This window comes from Oryctolagus cuniculus, chromosome 7 (assembly GCF_964237555.1).
Source record: "Oryctolagus cuniculus chromosome 7, mOryCun1.1, whole genome shotgun sequence".
Classification (NCBI taxonomy): domain Eukaryota; kingdom Metazoa; phylum Chordata; class Mammalia; order Lagomorpha; family Leporidae; genus Oryctolagus; species Oryctolagus cuniculus.
In genome coordinates, this window is record NC_091438.1 from 148180729 (window position 1) to 148204440 (window position 23712).

Consider the following 23712-nt stretch of genomic DNA (forward strand, 5'->3'; position numbering starts at 1 on the left):
CCCAGCCCTAGCTGTTGTTGGTATTTGGGGAGTGAACCAGGGGATGGAAGATCTCTCTCTCTCTCTCTCTTTTAAATATTTTATTTATTTGATAGGTAGAGTTACAGTGAGAGGGAGAGACAGAGAGAAAGGTCTTCCTTCCATTGGTTCACTCCCCAGATGGCTGCAACGGCCTGAGCTGCACCGATCTGAAGCCAAGAGCCAGATACTTCTTCCTGGTCTCCCACGTGGGTGCAGGGGCCCAAGGACTTGGGCCATCTTCTACTGCTTTCCCAGGCCACAGCAGAAAGCTGGATTGGAAGAAGAGCAGCCAGAACTAAAACTGGCGCCCATACGGGATGCCAGAGCCGCAGGCGGAGGATTAACCTGCTGCGCCACAGAACCGGCCGCAATCTCTCTCTTTTTCTCTTTCTCTCCCTCTCTCTTTTTCACTCTGCCTTTCAAATAAATAAATCTTTATAAAAGATAAATATGATGACACTGAGTCCCAGAGAATTGAGAGACTTAGATCTCATGAACTTTTCCTTTTTTCACACAGATTTATCCATTTATTTGTTTATTTGAAAGTCAGAGTTACACACACAGAGAGAAGGAGAGGCAGAAAGAGAGAGAGAGAGGTCTTCCATCTGCTGGTTCACTCCCCAGTTGGCTGCAATGGTCAGAGCCAAGCTGATCTGAAGCCAGGAGCTTCTGCCTGGTCTCCCACACGGGTGCTGGGGTCCAAGCCTTGGGCCACCTTCCATCCACTGCTTTCCCAGGCTATGGCAGAGAGCTGGATTGGAAGTGGAGCAGCCAAGACTCAGACTGGCACCCATATGGGATGCTGACATTGTGGGTGGCGGCTTTACTCACTGCCCCACAACACCACCCCCCTCCCAATCTATTTTTTGTCCTTGTTTCCCAGAGGGTCTCAAAGTCTCTCCCAGCTTGACCCCATTAAAAGGGCGGAGCGTCGTGTGAGCCGCGTGTGCAGCGTGGCCCCCAGTGTGCCTCCCTCTGCGCTCCTGGCTGCAGCGAGCACTGCTCTGCGCACGGCGCCACACTGCCGTACGCTATCTCCGTCTTCCCAGCAGCCCATGGGTAAAGTTGCTGTCCCCATTTCACAGATGGGAAGCTGAGGCTGTGGGATGATGCTGGCTCCAGGTCACCCAAGCGAGCACCGGGCCTGACGGAGGGTGCCCTGCAAGACTGGGTTCTGTCTCTGCTGTTCTGTCCACCCCATCCCCCACTCCCAGCAGGTCCTGATGGCCTGAACTACAAGAGGAGAAATGAAGACATCTCTCTCAGGCCTCCTTCCCTGGACAGTGGATGCGGCCAGCCCGGTGGGGCTGGCACTTAGGCGCTCTCTTTAATCACATTAGCTGACGTCTCCCAGACAAGATCACAGATACCTTGTTAAGGGGGCCCAGCTGCCTCTCCCCTGTGCGGCAGGAGGAGCCTGCCCCTGAGAGGGCAAACTCAGGCTGGGGCCCGCATGGCTGCGCAGCTCATCTGCCCCAGCCGCAAGCCCAGCAGGTGCCCGGCATGGCTCAATCCCAGGCTGCAGGCAGAGAAGAAAATTTGTCTCCACATGGGCTTGAGGGTATTTTTAAAAATATTTAATATATTTATTTGAAAGGCAAAGTAACAGAGAGAGAGAGAGAGGTCTTCCATCCACTCGTTAACTCTCCAAATGGCCTCAACATCCAGGGCTGAGCCAAGCAGAAGGCAGGAGCCAAGAGCTTCTTCCAGGTCTCCCATGAGGGGGCAGGGGCCCAAGGACCTGGGCCATCTTCCTCTGCTCTCTCAGTGCCTTGGCAGGGAGCTGGATGGGAAGTGGAGCAGCCAGGACCTGAACCGGCGCCTGTATGGGATGCTGGCCCAGCAGGTGGTGGCTTCACCCGCTACACCACAGCGCTGGCCCCAGATTGTGCTTATTTATTTAATTATTTATTTATGCCTCCGGTGGCTCATGGGAACCCCATGACCAGCAGCCGTCAGTTTGCAGGTCAGAGCGCTAACATTTGTTGAGGCCGGCAAGGCGTTGGTTCTAAGAGCCGCTCTTTCCCGTGTGCCTGTGCTGTGCTGGGCAGGTGCCTCCCTGACACCAGCTCACGCGGCTGACTGCGCTCATAGCCAGGATCGGCGGGGAGTCGAGGTAGGGCTGCAGGGGGACATGGGGCGGAGGCGAGGAAGGGAGCCGGCCTGGCTGCCTTCGTGCCCGCGGCAGGGGTGCTGTGGATTGAACAGGCCCACGTATGTATTCCCGGGCTCTGGAAGTTTCTCGCTGCCTGCCTGTGCCTCCCCTCCAGATGCCAGCTTTCCTAGGGAGACCGTCCTGGGCCTCAGGGCAGTCCGTCCGTCTCGCTCATGCCCCTTCCACCTAGCAGCTGTTCCCTGTCATGTGCAGCGTGTCCAGGTGTCCCTGTATCCACGGGGAATCAGATCCAGGACCTCCTACAGATCCCCTGCCCCCGGGCTGTTGGAGTCCCTTGCAGAAATGGCATCGGAGCTGCACGCTGCCCACGCACGTCCTCTGTGTACGTTCAGGCACCTCTAGGTGACTTAGGGTGGTGATCGCATCACTGCTGCCTGTGTCGTTGTCACACTGTACTGGCAGGGCACAAGGCCAGGGCCAGAAGCCTGTACCTTGCAGCCCTCACCGGCTGGGCCCTCATCGCGGCTGGCTGACATCAGAGCAGACGCCGAGCATGGACTGGAGTCTTATCTGACTCCAAGCCCTCTGCTCGCTGGAGTAAGTGAGAGGCATCAGTCGATCCATTCATTCACACACGGATCAACTGTGAATGAGTGAACCAATCATTCATTCCCACACCTGTGCTTCCGTTCATTCATTTGCAGGAGGTGGACCTCCCGGGCTGTCTGGGCCTTGGCACTGCGGTTTCTGGCCGCCCTCCTGGGGCCTCGCGGCTCCTGCACAAGCCATGTGTGATGGGGACGTGGCTGCTGCTCCTCCCTGCGGGTGACCTGGCTTAAATCAGCAACTCCCCTTGCTCCTGACCAACGGGCTTGGCCCGGGCCTGGAACTCTGCCTCTGCCCCTCATCTAGTGCACCGCTTTCCTCCTAGGAGCAGTCCGAGGCTCAGAGAGGGCTAGTAACCTGCCTGAGGTCACACAGGAAGTGGGGTTCTGAGGCCAGCTTAGAACTGGGAGCCCTGGACGTCCCATCCAGGGTTCGTCCTGCTCTGCCAGGTCTCCGTGCTCTGGGTGCCCCTCCCTTGGTGGGCCCTGCTGGGTTTCTTGAACAAACACCCCTGTTCTTCTGCTCCTGGCCAAGGGGGCTGCCTATGAAAATGCCTCCTGGCTATGTGCTAAAATAGACACAGATCGCAGCTTGCTGTGTGTGTGTGTGTGTGTGCGCGTGATGGGTGCGGGGATTTAAGGCAGGGCACCCGGTGCCCCATCAACAGCGGGACGCCAGAGGGGCAAGGAGGGAGACAGCAGGGCTCAGCTCTGGGGACAAGGACCATCCGCCCGAAGCTGCTTCCGTTGCCTGCCCTTGAACCCCCCAGCCCCCATCACCATCAGAATGTAATCGCAGTGCCCCCAGTAGCAATCCCAGCAATCAGTAGATGAAGGAGCACTTGCTGGGCTGTGCCAACCACTGCCCACGCATGAGAGTGGTGTGTTTCCCCCAGGTCACGTCGCCAACCCACCGCCCCTGACCCTGACCCCGACCCCTTGCGCTATGGCCCTGCTTGGGCAACCAGCCCGACAGTGTGTCAGGCCCCCTCTATGTACCTGCTGAAATAGAACCTGCATTTTAGCAAAACTCCGGGTGACTTTTGTGCACCAATTCCAAGAACAACCCAGCATTGTCGCTGCAGCTGGTATTCGTGGAGAACTCTGTGTGCTGGAAGCTTTGCACACAGGACCCCATTTAACCCTCGGCAGCTTTATAAAAGTCCCATTTACCTGAAAGGCGGAGTGACAGAGAGAGGGAGAGACGGACCTTCCATCCACTGCTTCACTCCCCAAATGCCGGCACCAGACAGGGCTGGGCCAAGCTGAAGCCAAGAGCCTGGAGCCCCATCCAGGTCTCCCACATGGGGTGGCAGGGACCCAGGTACTTGAGCCGTCCTCTGCTGCCTTCCAAGGAAGCTGGCTCTGACGCAGAGGCGGGATGCAGTCCCAGGCACCCTGGGCTGCAGATGTCCCAGGCAGTACCTGGACCTGCTGTGCCACCGTGCCTGCCCCTTGTCAGCTCTCTGGGGGTGGGTGTGCTGGTCACCCCCAGGTGACAGGAAGGGAGCCTGTAGCCCAGGAAAGACACAGCTGGGCATCCCACAGGGTGGGATTTGAACCCAGCCTCTCCGAGTCCACTGTTGTTCAAGTTCCTGAGCCCTAGGCTTCCCCACCCCACCCTGTGCAGAGCTGCAGGGCATGGGGTCTGTCTCCCCCTCTCTCACCCCGACACAGCCCCTGAACTCTGGAAGGAAGAGGCCGTCCATCAGCTCAGTCCCCGCACTGGGGCTGGAGCCACCTGCACCGGAACCCGCAGGGACACCTGAGAAAAGTGCAGACGCCCAGGTCCCTCCCGGTGCTGGCAGATGGTGGGATAGGACCTCAAGGGTGGGGCCCAGCCATTGCCAGGGGATCTGCTTGCTGCCAAAATCAGAGACCCAGCGCCTCCAGTGGCTCAGGGCAGGGACCGCCGCACCCATTTTACAGTCGAGGGCACTGAGGCCCAGCGAGCCTGGTAGAGCATGCCCTGGGCTTGGCATCTGGCCGGTGAGCCCAATGGGTGGGCACAGGTGGGCACAGGCTCTAGGTGGGCTGGTTCTGGGCTCCAGTTCCCGTTCTCTCCTGCAAGCCGGGAGCCACACCTGGCGCCAGCACAGATCAGCAAACTCCACCTTGGCGGGCAGCCCACCAGCTCAGCATGGTGTGTACATTTTTAAAGATCAAAAGCGATTGTTTTAAAAGATCTATTTTATTTATTTGAAAGGCAGAGTTACACAGAGAGGGAGAGACATAGGGAGAGATCTTCCATACAACCGTTCACGCCCCAAATGGCTGCAACAGCCAGGGCTGTGCCAGGCCGAAGCCAGGAGCTAGGAACTTCATCCGGGTCTCCCACGTGGGTGAAGGGGCCCAAGGGCTCGGGCCATCCTCTGGCGCTTTTCCCAGGAGTGTTAGTAGAAAGCTGAGTTGAAAGTAGAGCAGCTGGGACTCAAACTGGTGCCTATATGCGATGCTGGTGCTGCAGGAGGAGGCTTAACCCACATGCTACAATGTCAGTCCCCAAAAGAAATATTTTGTAGCACATAGAAGTTACAGAAAATTGAAACTTTAGTGTCTGAAAGGTTTGACTGAACTCGGCTACATCTGTTTGTTTATTCACACAGTCATCCCGTGGTCCCCACGGGGGAATTGGTTCCAGGACCCCAGAGGACACCAGCACTATGGGTGCTCAAGTCCTTTATGGAAAATGCCGCGGCATTGGCACAGCCTCCCGTACCCTTCAAATCGTCTCTAGGTGACCAACAATGCCTGATACAACACACACCTCATGGAAGGGGCTGGTGTCGTGGGGCGGTGGGTTAAGCTGCCGCCTGCAATGCTGGCATCTCTTATGGGCGCTGGTTGAGGTCCAGCTGCTCCACTTCCAACCCAGCTCCCTGCTAATGCTCGAGTACTTGGGCCCCTGTACCCACGTGCAAGACCTGGACAGAGTTCCTGGCTCCTGGCTTCTGCCTGACACAGCCCGAGCAGTCACGGCCATTTGGGAAGTGAACTGGCAGATGGAAGACCTCTCTCTCTCTCTCTCTCTCTCTCCCCCTCTCTCTCTCTCTCCCTCTTTCTCTGTAACTCTGCCTTTCAAATAAATAAAAAATAAATGTTTTTAAAAAAGAAAGGTGGGGCCGGCGCTGTGGTGCAGCAGGTTATGCCACTGCCTGCAGTGCTGGTTCGAGTCCTGGCTGCTCCACTTCTGATCCAGCTCTCTGCTGTGGCCTGGGAAAGCAGTGGAGGATGGCTCAAGTCCTTGGGCCCCTGCACCCACATGGGAGACCCAGAAGAAGCTCCTGGCTCTTGGCTTCGGATCGGCGCAGCTCTGGCTGTTGTGGCCAACTGGGGAGTGAACCAGTGGATGGAAGACCTCTCTCTCTCTCTCTCTCTCTCTCTCTCTCTGCCTCTCCTTCTCTCTGTGTAACTCTTTCAATAAATAAACAAATAAATCTTTAAAAAGGAAAGGCAAGGCAAGGCAGGCTATGGAAACAGTTGCCATACCGGGTGGCCTAGGGAACAAGAAGAAAGTGGGCACCTTTCAGCACGGAGGCGACCTTCCCCCCAGAATTTCCCGTCGGCGGCCGGTGGAGCCCATGGATGCTGGCGGGCACAGGGTGCTGCTCAGGCTGTCTGCGTGCACTGAAAGAGGGCGGAGTCGCGGCAGCGGAGCCCGGGTGGCCGCAGAGGCTGGAATATTTCCTGTCTGGCTCTTCACAGAGAAAGTTCAGAGACCCCTGCTCTGGAGCAAGCGTGGAAATCCCCTGGAGGGTTGTTGAAAACCCACAGACCGCCGGGCCCCTCCCCCCTCTCCCCGCTCCAGGGTGGGGCTGGAGCACTTGGCGTTTCCCACAAGTTCCCAGGCCGCGCGGATGCTGGACCACACTTGGAGGACGCTGGCTTAGCCGAACTTGGGCCTGCAGAGCTGACCCCCCGCCCCGCCGGAAGTTCATAGCCCACCCAGAGAGTGGGGAGGGCGGGGGGGGGGGGGAAGCGAGGGAGGGGGGAAGAGCTCTCACAGCCCACCTGCCTGCCGGGCCGCTTCCGGCGGCCTTTTGCTGGTGTCTGCTCCCCCTGGTGGCAGCGAGCTCAGAGCGCGGCTGGCGCCGGCAGCCTGACTCTCCTTGGGGACGCGGCTCAAAGACCTCAGCTTTGCTCAGCCTTGCACCCTAGGAACCGAACCCGAGACAGCAGCTGAGGCCAGTACGTCTGTAAGGGGACAGAACGGTGACTTGGCTGTGGTCACGCAGCTGCTGCGAGAACCAGGCAGGATTTGAACTTGAGGTCTGTCTGACTCAAGAGGCAGTGCCCTTGAACGCGGCCCAACACAGCCCCTCCGAGAAACTCCTGCTGCTACAATGCGGCGGAGAGCTGCAGGCATCCACCCCAGCTCCATGACTCTATGACTCCATGACTCCATGACTCACCAGGCCGGTCGCTCAGTGTTCCCATCTGCAGAAGGGGACCGTGGGTGTGGAGGAGACACGGGGCAGCGGAAGTGCGCACAGCTGGGCTTGTTGTGACTTAGCTGACCCCGCTTCCTTCTCTGCCCCGTACCCTGCTCCCCTCTTCCTAGCCAGCTCCAAGCACGTGCGGCACCGGGTGCAGGGGAGGGCATGTTGCTTGCAGTGCAGCGCGTGGAGGTGGAGAAGGCCGCCTGGCGCCGGAGTCAGCAGGTGGCCGTTGTCTGGCGGGGCCTGAGAGCCACCTGCGTCTGCAGGGCTGGGCCCTGGGAGTCTGGGCGGCAGTGCCCAGATCTTAACCGCACGGATTCAGCAGACCTGCATGTAGATCCTGGGTCCTCTGTGTGACTCGAGCAAGTAACAGCCCCTCTCTGATTCTCAATCGTCTCATCTGTAGAATGGGAGCGGTTGTGTGGTCTCCGAAGCAGCAGTGGGAAACGCAAATTGTAGCGACCCCTCCTGGCCATTCTGCTGTTGGCTCAGACTGCCTGCCCCACATCACTAGGTTCTGTTCAAGCACCTGGAGCTGCTCTGTTCTAGGCCCTGCCCCTCCTTGGCCTCCACTGATTGGGCCAAGGAAGATCCTTGCTCCAGCTGGGCCAAGCAGATCCCTAGTGCTGGGGACCGGGAGTGACAGCTGTTAGAATCTGTGTCGTCTCCCGAGCACAGGGGCTAGTGCGGGGTCAAGGTGTCACCTGGGCCATCTACTTGCCTTACTGGTGGGAGACCTGGGGTGGGCACCGTGCGCAGAAGGCTAAGCCTCCACCTGCGATCCCTTATGGGTGCTGGTTCGAGTTCCAGCTGCTCCCGATGCTCCTGACTCGTGGCTTTGGATTGGCCCAGCTTTGGACATTGTGGCTGTTTGGGGAGTGAACCAGCGGATGGAAGACCTCTCTCTCTCTCTCTCTCTCTCTCTCTCTCTCTCTGCCTCTCAAATAAATAAAATAAATCTTAAAAAAAAAAAAAACAACCCACACCCAGTGGAGAAGCCCGCTCTGCAGAGATGCACAGCGAATGCAGAGAGACGAGGCAGCCCTGGCCAGGGGTGTCCAGTGTCCACTGAGACTGGGTCGTCCACCTGCTCCTGGCTCACCTGATTGTTGCCTCCGGGCTCCCAGCGACCCTTGATCCAGGTTCCTGTGACATCACCCATCACCTGCTGCCCGTGGTGGGGACTCCTGCCCACTGCTTGGAGCAGAGCCACAACAGAGGTGAGGAGTTTAGATCCCTGCGCACGCTTGTGTCAAGTAAGCGATGTTGAGCTGCCACGGGCAAGGCTGGACACGCAGCGGAGCCTCGGATTCTGGCAGATCGGGAAGCTGGGGTGGGCGGGGAGGAAGGGGCACTGTCCTGAGTCCTGACTGGGGGGTGGGATGGGAGTCAGGGTCAGGGCTCATGGTCCAAGGGCAGAGGAGTGTTGGCTCCGCAGGACCACCGAGGCCTGAGAGAAGCCCCCGGCGCTAGCAGGCAGGGGCAGGAGGCTCTCTGACTTCCTGGCCGTGGCTGGTTTTGCCTGGGTCCTTGCAGTGAGGGTTCTCTGTACCTGCTTGGCGCCAGCACTCAGATCCACCCCTGGGGTCAAGTGCATCCTTGCCTAGACAGACCTGACGGCAGGGGCTCAAGAATGTGGGCCCCTAGGGCCCTGCGCTGTGGTGTAGCGGATTAAGCCACTGTCTGCAATGCCAGCATTCTGTATGGACACCAGTTTGAATCCTGGCTGCTCCACTTCTGATCCAGCTCCTTGCTAATGCATCTGAGAAAGCAGTGGAAGGTGGGTCTAAATGCTTGGACCCCTGCACCCAGGTGGGAGACCCAGAAGAAGCTCCTGGCTCTGGCTTCAGCCTGGCCCAGCCCTGGCCGTTGCAGCCATTTGGGGAGTGAACCAGTGGATGGAAGACTTCTTTCTCTTTCTCCATCTCTCTATGTACCTCTGCCTTTCAAATAAATTCAATGAATGCCTTAAAAAAAAAAGAAGAATGTGGACCCCTGAGGCCTGATGAGAGGCTGGGGGGCAATGGAGGGGCCAGGTAGGGAGGTGGCACCTCTACGTGTTTACCAAGAACTCTGAGGCCAACAGGAGCAGGTGCCAATCCCAGCTGTGCTCTCGCCAGGACGCTGGACCAATGACTTGCCGCCTCTGACCCTCAGGTTTCTTATCTGTAAAATGGGGAGCGTGCTGCGCACTTCCTAGAGGGCGCCTTGGGATGAAAGGAGCTAACACACCTAAAGCAGGAGACACAAAAACGTGGCGGGGCCCTGTGTAGGCACTGGCATCGCTGGACAGGGTGTCTGAGCAGAGGGCGGGCCCAGGGGAAAGCTTCCAGGTGTTGGCTACAGAGTCTGGGGTTGGGACAGGTCACCAAGGCCAGGCCGGGGGATGAGGCTGAGCCTATGCCCCGAGCGAGCGGCCGCGGGTCCGTTGGTAGAGGGGCTTGCGGGGGGGAGGGATGCAGCAGGAAGCGCTGTGGAGAGCAGGTGCTGCTGGGGCCCGGTCCTGCGCCCTCCACCCCTCCAGCAGTGAGTCTTTATGGAGGGGCCGATGTGCATCTTGGGCGCTGTTGGGGTTCAGCAGTGAGCAGGGTAGGGGACTCACAGCCTAACTGGGGGGATCAGGTGGGTGAGTGAAAAGCCAGAGGCTGGCTGCGCATGCTCACACGGGAAGGAGTGAGAAATGGGGCAGGGGGTGGGGTCAGAGGTGTCCAGCTTTGGGGAGGAGGTGTGGCCTGAGTGAGCTTTAAGGCTGGTTAGGCCGATAGAGTTGAAAGTTTCAGGTGGGTGAACAGGGAGCTGGCGGGTGCTTGGTAGAGGAGTGGGGCCGGAAGCCAGGCTTGTGGGCTGGGACTACAGCCGGTGGGCGGTGGGAGCCACGGAAGGTTGTTGAGGGGCAGTCATAGCTGTTGTAACTGGGTGACTGAATAAGATGGGGGGAGGGTCTGTGGAGGGAGTTGTAAGGGAAGATTCTAGTTCCAGGGTCAACTATGACCCCTGGTGGGCCAGTGTGGGTTACAGGTGCAAAGCCGCTTCTGGGGCTGGCCCTGGCCTGTTGCTGTAAAGAGAGCTCAGATGTGCCCTTGAACCCCAGCTGTGGAGTTGTGGGTGGCTCCCTCAGCCCTCAGCCCTCAGCCTCCTCCGGCGCCCAGGCGTGGTGCACCTGTCTCCGGGAGGAGGTGAGCGTGGAAGAGGGAGTGAGGAAAAGCTCTAGCCAGTGGGGGCAGCGTGGTCAGCGTTCCCGGCCCCGCCTCCCACTGTGTGGCTGCCATAGAACAGGACCAGCGCCTGGCCTTCTGGTCACCTCCAATTAGATGGGGCTTCTACTTTCAGAGATCATCCACGCATCCGTGCATTGTCCAGTCATTCACTCGGCCAGCTTTCCTGAGCATCTACTATGTGCCGGGTGCTGGGACCCAGAGCTGACGTCCACCCCCGTCCCTTGGTCTGGAAGAGTTTATTCACTCATTCACTCAACAACATGCACAGAGCTCTCCTGTGTGCTCTGGCTGGGCTGGGGGAGCGGGGGTCCGGGGGATCTGGGGGGAGGGAGCATGGCCGGCAGGGGTGGGGTGGGCGGGGTGGATGCGGCTCAGCCTGCACTTCCCCTGGGGTCACGCTTCTGGGAAGAGCAGGAACCCAGAGAAGATGCTGTTGGCCCCCTCCATGGCCAGCAGGTTGTTCTTGTCGTTGGTCTGCAGGTAGACTTCCTCACCCAGTTCCAGCTTGAGGACCACGCCGCCCGTGGTGACCTGGAAGGTGTTGTAGGAGTAGTCGCAGAAGGTGAGCACATGCCGTGGCTTCTCCCGGCCCCGCAGGATGTTCATGCACAGGTTCCCGCGGGAGCTGGCGTGGTAGGTGAAATAGTAGAGGCCGGGCACGGAGCATCTGAACTTGCCGTTGCCAGGCTGGTAGCTGCGTTCCTCGTTGGTGATGACCTGCTCGAAGCGGATGGGCAGGTCACGGCGCGGGGAGGCGTGGGAGGTCCGCAGGGCCGAGAAGGCGATCTTCTGCGTGGCTTTGTAGTCGCCCGATTCACCCTTGGGGCCGGGGGCTCCGGGAGCTCCTGGGGCACCTTTAGGGCCAGCTGGGCCCTTGGGACCCACTTTTCCTGGATTCCCCGGAATCCCTGGGTCCCCCTTCTCTCCAAACTCGCCGTGGTCTCCAGCTAGTCCTGGGAGTCCTAGAAAAGCAGGCAGAAGAGAAATGAGAAGGTCAGAGGTCAACGGAGAGCAAAGGAAGGGGCCTGGGCTGCGACCTCGTGCAGGCCCCTGGTCTTCTCCCGTCTGTGAGGGTGGGGGGCAGGAGTTGGAGAGCCTGCGTGCAGCCCAGCGTTCTGCACTGGTCCGCCACTTGCCAGAATTGGGGGCTGAGGTCTCTGGGGAGGGAGGCGCACTGGGCCTCCCTGCACCCCAACTTGTACAGGCGCAAGTCTTGAGCAGGGATGATGGATTCCTGGCCTGCGTGCTATCCCTCTCCACTCCCACACCCGTGCAGATATCCTTAATCAATCACAGCATTCATTCATTCCTGCTGAACTCGGAGGTGGACTTCAGAAGCCTTCTCTCTCCACCACTCCAAGCAGCCCTTGGTTTAGCACAGCACAAAACAAAAACCTGTTTTCCAGAAAAGTGGCAGAGAGCAGTGCCCGAGAGCGTGGGCTCTGGACACAGACACAGACGCCTGTGCGTGTTCTGCCACCTCCGCCGTTACTGGTCGTGCGTCCTTGCACAGGGAGTCACATCGTCTGAGGCTCAGCTTCCTCATCTATTAAATGGGGGTGAGGGTGTTTGTGAGCATTCCATGAGCTCAGTGGGGGAGAGTGGCTAGCACAGAAGCTGGCTCCACAATCCTCTGTTCAACGAATGAATAAGCGACGTTTTATACAAGGAGTTTTGCAGAGGGAGCGTCTCCTTGGAATGGCAGGACTTGCTGCCTGGATGCCATTTCACAGGTGAGGAGGTGCGACCCCAGAATGACCCCAGAGGCATAGTCTAACCCAGGGCCGGGCGGCTACCTGGGTGCTCTCTCTCCCGCTGGAGAGCCACGGTCTGGTCTCAGCCGGAACATTTGCTGGGCTGCCTTGGGCAGCTGGACACCAGCTTTCCTGTCTGTACAATGGGAATAGGAATTCGCTACTGGAAGATTTGTTGCAAGGGCTCCGTAGGTGGACGGGTTGGCAGGTGTTTTGCAATCTCATATGCAAGCAATGTGACTTGGGAGGGAGGAGATGGGGTCTGGCCAGAGAGACACTGGTGTGTTCCCGAGGCCTGCTGTACCTTTCTCTCCCTTTATCCCTGGGGTCCCAGGTTGGCCATCGGAGCCGGGTAACCCTGGGATGCCCGGGGTTCCAGGGATGGCTGGGTGCCCAGTGCAGCTGCTCTGAGCCTGGGAAGCATCAAGCAGACCCAGGAGCAGCAGTGGCAGCAGTGCCGGGACTCGGCCCCTTGGGCTCTTCATCACCACAGTCTCTGCTGCCTCCTGCAGGGGGAAAGAGGTGGGAGGTCACTACCAGGGCGACTCCTATCATCCACCCACCCACCACAGCCATGCACCCACCCATGGACCTGTACGCCCATCCATCCACCCACCCCACCCATCTACCCACCCATAGACCCGCATACCCATCCATCAACCCACACCACCCATGTACCCATGCAACCACTTATCCATCCATCTATCCATCCATCTATCCATCCATCCATCCACCCGTCCATCCATCTGTCTGCCTATCCATCCATCCATCCATCCAACCATTTGTCCATCTACCCATCCAATCATTTGTCCACCCACTTATCCATCATCCATCCATCCATCCGTCCATCCATCAATCATTTGTCCATCCATCCATCCATCCATCCAAGCATCTATCTATCCATCCACCCATTCACCCACCCACCCATCTATGCAGGCATGCATGCACCCATCCATCCATGTGTTCACTGTTTCCTGTCCCCCAGACACTGAACTTGGTGCTGGGGACACAGTGACAAACAAGAGAGTTATGGTCCTGCCCTCGTGGTCCTGTGCTCCAGAAAGAGAAGTAGTCGTAGACTGAGCTTGGTGCTTGGAAAAGTCAGGGGAGGTGCTGCAGGCAGAGTCCCCGGGCTGGGGGTCGGGGTGGCTAGTTTCAGGGGAAGTCCCCCACTGGGAGGGTCTCCTCCACAGGGGAGGCCTCTCTGTGAAGCCGTGTTTGGGCCGTCATCCGAAGGTGCGGGAAGGGCTGAAAGGCAAGAATGTTCCAGGAAGACGGAAGGGTGGGAGACAGCCCCAAGATGGGAGCTGCAGGGTCAGCAGCGAGGGGAGGGGCAGAGTGACGGCGGTGAGCCCGCAGGTGCAGCCAGGGGCTCTGAGCCCAGGACGCCTGCGCTGTCTCTGTAGTGGGCCACTCTGCCTCCACGGTTCAGAGAGGGCACCGAGGCTCCAGGGCGCCCGGCCACCTGCTCGGGGTCACACAGCAAGGAACAAAGCAAGTGTCCCTGGCGGCAATCAAGACAACCTCTGTGGGCTGGGGGCTGTGCCCAGGTGCCTCCGAGAGCTGCAGCTCTGGCGAGAGCGTGGTGCCGGCCCCATCATCACACAGAACCCAGCAGGAAGCCGGTGGCCCATGCTGGGCGGTCAGCCAAGCCAGCGCCCCAAGCATCCACTCTCGAGGATGACCCTTGAGTCCGACTCTGAGCCTATGCTTTCTTCGATTGAGGCAACAGTCACAGAAGGTAAAGTGACCAGGTTCAAGTGAGCACTCGGTGACATTTAACATGCTCACAGCATTGTGTCCCCGGCGCCCGCGTCTGCTTCCAAAACATTCTCATCACCCCGAGCTGAGACCCTGGGCAGGCAGCAGCTTCTCCCAAACCCCCGTCCCTAACCCCCTGACAACCGCCAGTCTGCTTCCTGGCTCCGGGGTGCGCCGATTCCGCGTATTTCATACGAGTGGAATCCTACAGGGTGGACGTTTGCTGATTCCTTTCGTTTAGTGTGATGTTCTCAAGGTCACCCCCGGCAGTGCTGGCGGGAGTCAGTGCGCCCGCCTCCCTGCGCCTGCGCGGGGCTCCACGCGTGGGAGAGCAGGCTCTTGCTCATCGCTCCTCAGAGCCGGACATTCGGCACGGCCCCTGCCTTCGGCCACTGTGACTGTTGCTGCCATGAACACGCGTGTGCAAGGATTTGAGTGCCTGTTTGTAATTCATTTGGATGGACACCTAGGCATGGAATTCCCATTCTTATGGTAATTCTGTTTAACTTTTTGAGAAATTTTCAACCTAAATTAAAAAAAATTGTTGGAGAAACAGAGACAGCTACACACACACATGCACACACACATGCGCACACACACACAGAACTCCCATCCACTGGCTCACTCCCCAGACAGCCACAGTGACCTCAATCCAGGTCTCCCATGTGGGCGGCAGGAACCCATGTCAGCATGTCACAGCTGCCTCCAAGGGAAGTGGAGTCAGGAGCCGGAGCCGGGACTTGAACACAGCACTCCAACTGGGAGGCGGACACCCTCACCGACAACTGTGAGGCCCAGTGCTCCCCCCTGCCCCCCCGCCCCCTCACTGACGTCTCTGCCAGGGCTGCCTCCACCCGCGGTCTGCACCACCTCAGGGCTGAGCGCCTCGGCGCCTGCAGGGGGCGCCCGTTCCGCCTTGGCCGTGAGCCAACGTTCTCCAGCTCTCAGGACTGTGCCAACGTCTTTTTCCTCCAGGAAGCCTTCCCTCTTTACCCTCAGCCCACAGAGGCTGCGGCTAGTCCCTACTCTTAAAACGGGCGTTTGTTGAGGCACAGTGCCTTAAGCCGCCACGTGTGACACCAGCGTCCCTTCTTCCTGGGATGGCAGCAGGAAATGGCCCAAGCGTTTGGCCCCTGCCACCTGACCTGGGAGACCCTGGTGGAGTTCCTGGCTCCTGGGCTGGGCCTGGCTCTTCCCTGGCTGTTGTGGCATTTTTGGAGTGAACCAGCAGAGGGAAGCTGTCTCTCTGTCTCTTTCTCTATCGCTCTTTCAAATTAATTAATTAATTCTAAAAAGTGGGAATGTGGGTTGGTCCCTGCCCCGTCCCAGGACAGCCGTGGGATCCAGGCGGTACCGGGCTGGGCAGGGGCCATGGAGACAAAGGTCACACCGATCCTGTGTGCCTGGGATTCCAGCCCACGTGAGCTGGATCTGAAAACTCGGCGTCAGGTGAAGAGGCCCCTGTCCCTGGTGGGTGAGATGCTGGTGTCAGGGCCGGGCGGTCTGATAGAAAGATGACTTTACGGGGTGAGCTGGGAGCAGTGCATGCTGGGGCCGTGGTCATGCTCAGAGAAGGTGACCTGCAACGGCTGTTCCTGTTGTCCACACGCAAATAGCCAGCAGGTAGCCAGCGATCGTGGTCACAAGCAAAGCAGAACCCCCAGGATTCAGAAGGGCATGGGAGAAGTCACTTCTCTCTGGCCACAGTTTACCCTCCTGTAAAATGGGACTAAGACGGATCTGTTCCTGGAAGGGTTGGCATGACAGTGACAGAGCCTTGCATGTTGGAAATGTGTAATGAGCACGAGGCATTTTGTCCTTGTCCCCGTCAGCCAAGACTCCCGCGTGTGGGAGCCGGGAGGGAAGATGGCGGCTGGGGAGAGGGGCTCGCTCAGGGGGTGGCGAGCTCTGGCCAGTGGGGGCGCTGTTGGGCTGGAGAACAGGGTCCTGATGAGCCTGGCTCCTTGGGGAAGCTGGAGGCTGGGCTAGGGGAGCAGGGAGATCCCGATTCTAGCCCATTTCAGGGGCCACTGTGTCTGAAAACCCACCTGGCCTGGCCTCTCCGGCTGTGCCAGCCCCGCATGGACCCTTCCACCGTTTTGCAGCCCCCAGCTGGAGTCCAGCTGACCTGACCTGAACTCCCCTGCTGCTGCGGCACCAGGAGGAACAGGCCCCCGGGGCGGCGCCCGAGCCAGCGTCCCTCCTGGACCCACAGCTCCGCTGCTCACCACATTCTCTCCTTGCCAGGACCACGCCGAGCTCTCAGCTCACCGCCAGGGAGCAAGGGCAACAAGGCGTTGGGAAACAGGGCTGCTCGGAGGGGCCCGGGTTCTAATCCCACCGCCACCCCGGGTCACCGGCACAGTGGAGCAGGGCGTGCACTGGGCCCCCAGGGAGCTTGAGCTCCGGCAGCCCAGCAAGTTCTGACAGAGGTGGCCAGTGGCCCGCAGCTCGAGCCTGTGACCGCGGAGCCGTGTGCCGGAGGCCCCCACTTACCTGCCTGCAGGGTTAGACCAGCCATCTGCTCGGCAGAACACCCAGGCGAGGTGGCCAGGCCCATACTTTGGGAATCACCGCCTCCCCGCCCCCAGGCTCTGAGCCCCCTCCTCACCTGGGAACCGGTGTCCGGCGAGGCCTCTGGGCTGGGCAGCAGTGGGGCCGGGAGCTCGGAGCCTGCTGCTCTCTGTCCAAAGCGGAAGTTCCATGGCCTGGGGATGGGAAGGGCTTTCCCCTGGGTGTCCCCTTCCGCTGTCCTCCTTGCTGTCCCCTCGCCCTGCTGCCCTCAGGCAGTTTCAGATCCCATTTCTGCCTCCTGGAGGGGTTTACTGTAACTGCGGGTGGGGGGGGGTGCCGAGTTGAGTTTCGCCGACTCAGCAGCTGTAGGGCACACAGGCTGTCCGGGGCGGGGCGGTGGGGGTGGGGGGCTCTGCCGCTGGTGGCTCTCCGGCCTCGTGATCTTGCACAGGGGACAGGGCCTTCCCAGTGGCGGGTGCTGTGGCTGCTGGGGTGCGGTTAGGGACCCTGATTCCTAGCCTGGCTCGGCTGCTTACTAGTTAAAGCTCTCAGCCGAGAGCAACCACGGGAGCCCCAGTTTTCTCTGCCATGTGGTGGGGCCACGATTGCACCTGCTGGACAGGTCCCACGGGCCCCTGGGAGGACCATGGATGGGCTCATGGAGGGGAAGGGGCGTGTGGGGGCGAGTGGGGAGGTGGAGGCCGTGTTCACCGTCAGCACCCCTCTCAGCCCAGGCTCCCGGTCTGAGCTCATCTCTGCCACTTCCTCCCCTTTCTGCACCTCTGCTCTTTCCCTGTTCTCAGAAAATAATCTAATAAAGCATTTGAAATGTGCTCATTACTTATTTATGCCCCTGCCGCTGCCTCCAGCCGGGCTTGAAGCTGGCGACAATAGTAGGCACAGGCAGGGGCCTGTTGCTAGCCGATCCAGGGATGAGGCCGGCTTAGGGCTGGACAGGGGCTTGGAGGACACCTCGCCCAGCCTCCTCTTTTGACATGTGGGGCAACAGAGGCCTGGAGAGGCCAGTCTTCATCGGCACATGCTGATCGTTAGCTTGGAGACAGAGCGCGGAGCGGGCGAGCTGCAGCCCCGGTCCCCACGGGGGGACGCCGGTGTTTAACATTAGATGACGCTAGGTTTATTGCTCTTGTAATAAATGTCGCAAGAAAGAAGCGATCGCTGGCGCACACACTCCGTGGAAGGGGCAGGTGCAGGGTTGGAAGGCTGGCATAGCGAGCACTCCCCCCGCCCCAGGAGCAGCCCAGGCAGAGTCACCCCCAAGCACTGGGAGCTGGGGGTGTGGGAGGCCTCTTGACGTCTGTGTTTGGAGATTAAAAGAAAAAAATGTCACAGAGCTGGCGGATGCTGATTGGTGGGAGTTTAGCGCTGACTGCACAAGGTGATAGCGAAGGAAAGGGCTCCGGGCTCAGCCACCTGCAGACCCAAAGGGAGCCAGAGGGGGTGAAGAGGAGAAACAGGCGGGTTCTCAGCGGGAAGCGGGGAGTGGGGGTGGGGAATGGAGGCTGCAGGTGCAGGCCCCATCTGAGGACCCCCCCCCACGTGGGCGGGGTCTCCAATTCCTCCACCACAGACGGCAGGGGGGAAACCTGGCTTTTGTCCAGGGTGGAAGCGGGGAGGCTCAGAACAGGACGCAGCGAGGGGGCCAAGCCTGGGCTTTAGAATCGGCTACGTCCAACTTGGAGCTGCAGCCCTGGTGGCCGCAGGCCTCGGTCTCCTCGTGCCTAAATGGGAGGCATGGGCACCTGTCTCCTGTAACCCGCAGGTCAGGGCCCCCCTGGCTGGCCGGCCCCTGCTGGCAGGCGTCCAATATAAGCACTGACACCGTGTTCCTGATGTGAAGAAAGGAAGTCACGGAGCCTGGGCTCTCAGGGGTCCCTGGGCCTTGGCCCCCTGGGTGGGAGCCGCTGGTCTCTGGGCTGTGCTAAGGGGGGCCCTATCCCTGCAGACGGCGGGCAAAGACCTGAACCCCTCAGCTCCCTGCATCACGGACTCCTCCCAGCCTGAGGATCTGGTCCTGGCTGGGTCCCCTCTGCAGCCCCCTAACCCGCCCTAACCCCATCCCCCCGCTGCCCCCTGCATGGCGGGCCAGCTGGTGCCCTCAAAAGGCCTATCTCTGCCGACAAAGGGACGACAACAGGAAGCAGCCATGGAAAATAAAGAAGCCGCTGCTTCCCGGGCACGGGGTTCTGATCTGACGCTGCGGCTACACAAGCGCGGTATTGATTTTGTAAACCAAAGCGACATGAAAGGCAAGTGGTACCCATGTGGCCTTGCGGGGCCAGCGAGCGGGTGGGCAGCTGAGCGGCGGACGCCGGGGGAGCTGCGGAGGCTGTGCCCGGTGCCCTGTGCCCTGCCCGGCCAGAGGCGCCCGGGCTCCGTGAGCAGGCTGGGGCCCTGGCTCTCGACACCTGCTCTCCCTCGGCGTGGTGCTCTCTCTCTCTCTCTCTCTCTCTCTCTCTCTCTCTCTCTCTTGCCCTCCTGCGGGCTGGCCAGCATCAGAGGGGCCCCGACCACACGGAAGCACTTGCTGGAGCCCCTGCTCTGACAGCCCCCGTCCCCGGCCAGGGCCTCCGGGAACCACACTGAGCCCCTCCCAGGCTCCCTCCGTGCTCTGCGCGGGCATCCCAAGCCTGTGCAGGAGTCATGCCTTTTATCTTTTTGCACCTGAGCCAGCAAACAGAGGCCTCCCTGGGCCGCAGAGGCCATGGCAGCTGGGCCCCATCGATAGCCTCAGAGCCAAAACTCGGGGGCCTGTGGGCAGCCGCGGATTTAGACGAACTCCTGGGGCCCCCAGAATCTGTGAGCTACTCTGGGGTGTCAGAAGGGTGGAGGCCAATTCTCTGTCTCGTGCCCCCGTCCCCTCATGCCCACCTCAGAGCGTGGCGATGACTGTTAAACGAGTTACTATACGTGAAGCACTTAGCGTAATGCCTAGTGTATCGTCAGTGCTCAATAGGTCTTAGCTACTATGACTTATTAAAACAAGATTTATTTTGAAAGGCAGAGCAATAGAGAGAAAGAAAAAGGGGGAGAGACAGAGGCAGAGAGAACTCTTCCATCCACTGGTGTACTTCCCAAGTGGCCACAACAGCCAGGGCTGGTCCAAGCCGAAGTCAGGAACCCGAAACTCCATCCAGGTTGCCGCGTGGGTGCAGGGTGCCAGGCACTTGGGGCATCTTCCACTGCTTTCCCAGGTGCATTAGCAGGAGGCTGAATTGGAAGTGGAGCAGCCGGGACTCGAACCAGCACTCTGATACGGGATGCCAGTGGCGAGGCAGGCGTGGTCTGTGGGAGGCCTCTTTACAACTTTTTTATCCATTTGCTCTGTCTTTAGTGGTTCATTCGCCCATTCATCCGTTCATCCAGCCCATCCGCTTTGTCTGCCTGAGCCTACTGAGTCCACACCCGGTCCGTGGCAAATGCACCCAAAATCCAGCATCGGCCCGGAGACAGCACGCGCTCACGCGAACCTGGGAGCTCAGTGCTTTTATGGACAGCAAACAAGGGACGGCAGCCAGCCCTGGGGACCAGCAAGACGCCCCAAGTCCAGCCCCGCAGACAAGAGTGGCCGAGGCCACGCTAAAGCTGCAGCATCCAAGGAACGGACAGTGAGGAACCAGCCAGGCATGTTTACCAATTTATTTGTTTCTATTTCACCCTGCTTTTCAAGATCTGAAAAAAGCCACTGAGGGTACCAGAAGGTATTGGGTACAAAGAGTGAATTCAGAGACAGAACTCCTAGGACAGGGGATCAAGGCGGGCTTCCTGGAGGAGGAGTTCATCAGGTGGGGACAAAGGCCTGGGCAAGGCTGCAGGCAGCTGAGGGAGAGGACAGCTGTGCCCCTAGTCAGGGAAGAGCAGGAAGCCAGAGAAGACGCTGTCGGAGCCCTCGGTGCCCACCATGCCGTTGTAGTCATTGACGCCCAGCCACACCTCATCGCCCACCTGCAGCCGCAGCAGCACCCCGCCCGAGCTGACCTGCTTGGTGTTGGCCATGTGGTCGCAGAAGGCCGTCACCCTGGCCCCGTTGTGGTACAGCTGCACGCACAGGTTGGCCGTGTGTGATGTGTGGTGGACAAAGTAATAGAGGCCGGGCACTTTGCAGGTGAACTTGCCGGTGCTCGTGTCATAATCGCCTTGAGGGTTGGTGATGGCCGTGTTGAACCTGACCAGGCTGTTGGACTCCGGGAACTGGGCGGTCTGCCGAGTGACCGTGAATACCGACTGGTGCTTCTGCTTGTACCTGCCCTCCACGCCCGGCTCCCCAGGAGGGCCCCTGTGGCCAGGGTCCCCCGGCGGCCCCGAGCTTCCCATGGGGCCATTTTTCCCGGGGTGGCCAGGTGTGCCCGGTTCTCCTTTCTGACCCTTGGGTCCTCGTGTCCCCGGTATGGCTGGGATTCCTAGGTAGAGAGAGAAGGCAGGAAGGCGGTGAGGGGCAGGGCACAGGCGAGAGGGATCCTAGGGTGTCTTCCTCAGGTCACACCGCAGTGTGTGGTCTCTGGAATCTTATCGGGCCGAGGGGTGCAGGAGCAAGGCTGTAGCTCAAGGTGAGGGAGGTCCTGCCTCCCCCACAGGCTTGACCTCTGACCTCGCCTCTTGGCCTCAGCTCCCCCATTTGTCACGGAGGAAGTAGGCTAAGACGGGAGTGGGGGGGACCCCAGGTGGCGGCACCAAGTGAGAGCCCCGGCGGGGGGGGGGGCGGGGCGGTGGTCAGCCTAAAGTCCAGGCTCCACCCGAATCCCAAGACGGCTTGCGATTCCTAGGAACCCCGACGAGCCCGCGGCGGCCCCTGCGAGGCCTCTGGCCTGATTCTGCTTTGTAATCTGTGCGAATTTGTATTTGGAAATGATGGTGGCTTCCCAGGAACTTGGCGGGAGTAGAGAGACAGGGTTTCCCCCGCTGGCCCGTCTCGCGTGTCACTAACAGACAAATCGGAACCGGGGCACCGACATTCTCGCAGTCCACGGAGCTCGCGCCGGTTTTGCACGCTTGTGTGTGTGCACGTGTTTGTGCATGTGTGTGCACACGCATGTGTACACGTGTGCTCCCAAACAGGGTTTTATCCCGTGTAGGTTTCCACACCCCCCACCGGCCCTGAACCAAGTCTCAGCCGTTTTGCCTTGTTTTTTGTCACGAGGTCCCTTGACATTTCCCGAACCGCAGAGCCCCAGGAAACCCACACCCGCACACCTGGGCCGGCTCCGCCCCTGCCAGCGTTGGCTCATGGGAAAGCTTGTGGGGAGACCGTGGGAGCCACCGGCCGGTCTGGCTCAACTTCCCTGATGTTACAGAGAAGGAAGCTGAGGCCAGAGACGGCCCCAGGCCACAGCCGGTGTGGAGTGGAGTCGGGACTCGAACACGAGTCTGTCTGAATCCTGGATGAACTGATGAACTGAGCCTCTGTTCAAACCACACCCATCTCTTAAGGTTTGATGCTACTTTCTTCTTCCAGAAAGCCCTCCTTGACCACCCCACCGGCCCTCGGGCTGGATGTGTGTGCAGCCCCGTCGGGGACAGACCCCGTGTGACTTGTGAGCGTTGAGTCCCACTGTCAGGTGGGACCTGGGCTGCCGGTCAGCTGAGCCTGAGCAGGCGACCTCCCCTCTGAGCCCAGGACGGAAGAGACCCTGAGAGTCTCTGGGAGACAAGCAGGAGAGAGCACCGGGGTCGCAGAAGCATCCGGCGACCCTGGCCCTGCTCCTGGCTCCCACCCATCATGGCGCTGTCAAGCAGTGGACAGGAGGGGGCAGTGAGCAGGAGAGGAGAGGACAGTGGAGGGCAGAGGTGCACAGGATTCCACTGTGCGGCTTCGGACAAGCTGCTTAACCTCTCTGAGCCCAGGCTTTGACACTGGCCAAGTGAGGGGGAATCAATCCTGGCGGGACTTGGCCTCAGAGCAGGGCACAGGGTTGCCACCTCTGTGGGGTGAGTGCACGCAGAGCCCTGTGCAGGCTAGCCAAGGCTTCTTCCTGGTCCTGGCCGCCCGGCAGGTGCTCAGCCCACTCCCTGGCACAGATGAGGAAGAGGAGATGCCGAGAGGTGGGGCTCTGAGGACAGAGGAGGCGACGGCCATGGGGTGGCAGCTGTGGCAGGAGGCAGCACGCTTCCTGCCTTAAATGGCTGAGCCCCGGCCTCCACGCCAGCCCCGGACGAATCCGTGCCCCTGCCCCTGCCCCCAGCAGACTCACCTGGCTCGCCCTTGGGCCCTGGCAGCCCATCGTGCCCGTCCTTTCCAGGGGTCCCGGGCAGGCCTGGCATCCCCGGGATGCCGTAGCAGTCTGCACTGGCCTGGCTTCCAAGTGGCAAGGCCAGCAGGAGCAGCAGCAGGTGCAGCCCAAGCGGGGACTGGGAGCCGAGCCCCACATCCATGCTGGGGAGGGAGTGATAGGGAAGGCATGGAGACAGCCCACCCGGCCTCGCTCCCCGGGTGCCCTGCTCGTCCTCGGACCCACCCCATGGCCCCCACCCCAGCCCCCTTGGGACCCACCAACCAAGCCGTCCCTGGTGCCATGCTTCAGAAGCTGGCATTGGGTGTCCCCTGGGTGGAGGCCCCTCCTCACCTGGGTGGGGGGCCTCCGGCCGGCTCACCGAGCTGTCCTCAGACCTGTGTCCCCTCTCCCAGGCAGGAAGACTCCGTGTCAGGGTGGCCGGAACCCGGATTGCCCAGGGCAGGGCTGGGCGGCCCCCGCCCCGCCCCTCGCCCCACTTCCCACATCCCCTTTCTCAGAATTTGTCCTGACTCCACACTTTCTTTCGGGTGCTGAGCCAGGCTGACCCCAGCGACACCCTGTGCCCCTCCCTGTTCTTGCCTGGCCACAGGGATGGGAATGAAGAAATGGCCGCTGCCGGCAAGGGCGGCTGTGTGTGTGCACGTGCGTGTAAGCCCCCAGGCCACAGCCCTGTGTGAGGCTCAGTTGTTTCCCTGCGTCCTAGGAGGAAGTTGTAAACCCCCACCCCCCACCCCCTGGTAAGACGAGAAAACCCATCCATGAGACGGGAGCCCGAGACAGGAGCCCTGGCCGGGAGCCACGTGCTGCCCGGCCTCTCGGAGTCCAAAGCCTCGCTCTGACCCCTCTGCTCTGCTGTCCCCAGGAACAAGCCTCGTGTGCACCTGCCGATCAGGAGGACCAGGGCTTGGAGACGTCCATGTCCCATCCCAGGTGCCACACGCGGGGACGGGCATCCCGGAGGGGCCAGCTGTGCGGTGGCTCCAGGCTGCTCAGAGCAGTCAGCAGCCTTGGCCTCCTCTCCCAGCCCTGCTGC

At 60.3% G+C, this 23712-nt stretch overlaps 2 protein-coding genes across 3 annotated transcripts; both read right to left on the minus strand.

The window, feature by feature from the left end:
* Positions 1-10620: 10620 nt before the first annotated feature.
* C1QB (complement C1q B chain) lies at positions 10621-16715 on the minus strand. Of its 2 annotated transcripts, none has more exons than XM_051856705.2 (3): positions 16526-16715; positions 12458-12659; positions 10621-11361 (listed from the first exon to the last, which is right to left on the minus strand). In XM_051856705.2, exons 2-3 carry the CDS (start codon positions 12636-12638, stop codon positions 10793-10795), a joined length of 750 nt encoding a protein of 249 aa, XP_051712665.1. In that variant the 5' UTR covers positions 12639-12659; positions 16526-16715; the 3' UTR covers positions 10621-10792. The 2 variants fall into 2 exon arrangements, with proteins under 2 accessions (XP_051712665.1, XP_069935220.1); XM_070079119.1 differs by having other exon boundaries at positions 12458-12655; positions 16517-16660.
* A 3358-nt stretch (positions 16716-20073) lies between these two features.
* C1QC (complement C1q C chain) lies at positions 20074-23329 on the minus strand. The gene is made up of 3 exons (XM_070079121.1): positions 23010-23329; positions 22638-22819; positions 20074-20849 (listed from the first exon to the last, which is right to left on the minus strand). The coding sequence occupies exons 2-3, from the start codon at positions 22816-22818 to the stop codon at positions 20293-20295; spliced, it is 738 nt and encodes a 245-aa protein (XP_069935222.1). The 5' UTR covers position 22819; positions 23010-23329; the 3' UTR covers positions 20074-20292.
* Between the last annotated feature and the right edge of the window lie 383 nt (positions 23330-23712).

What these genes read in the sequence shown, in the direction of transcription:
- C1QB (XM_070079119.1), bottom strand. Translation starts at nt 16,619, where the DNA reads ATGGAACTTCCGCTTTGGACAGAGAGCAGCAGGCTCCGAGCTCCCGGC. An exon ending in CCGGTTCCCAGGTGAGGAGG is followed by an intron (nt 12,656 to 16,516) that starts GGGCTCAGAGCC and finishes CCCTGCAGGAGG; the next exon opens with CAGCAGAGACTGTGGTGATG. An exon ending in AGGGATAAAGGGAGAGAAAG is followed by an intron (nt 11,362 to 12,457) that starts GTACAGCAGGCC and finishes CTGCTTTTCTAG; the next exon opens with GACTCCCAGGACTAGCTGGA.
- C1QC (XM_070079121.1), bottom strand. Translation starts at nt 22,818, where the DNA reads ATGGATGTGGGGCTCGGCTCCCAGTCCCCGCTTGGGCTGCACCTGCTG. An exon ending in AGGGCCCAAGGGCGAGCCAG is followed by an intron (nt 20,850 to 22,637) that starts GTGAGTCTGCTG and finishes CTCTCTACCTAG; the next exon opens with GAATCCCAGCCATACCGGGG.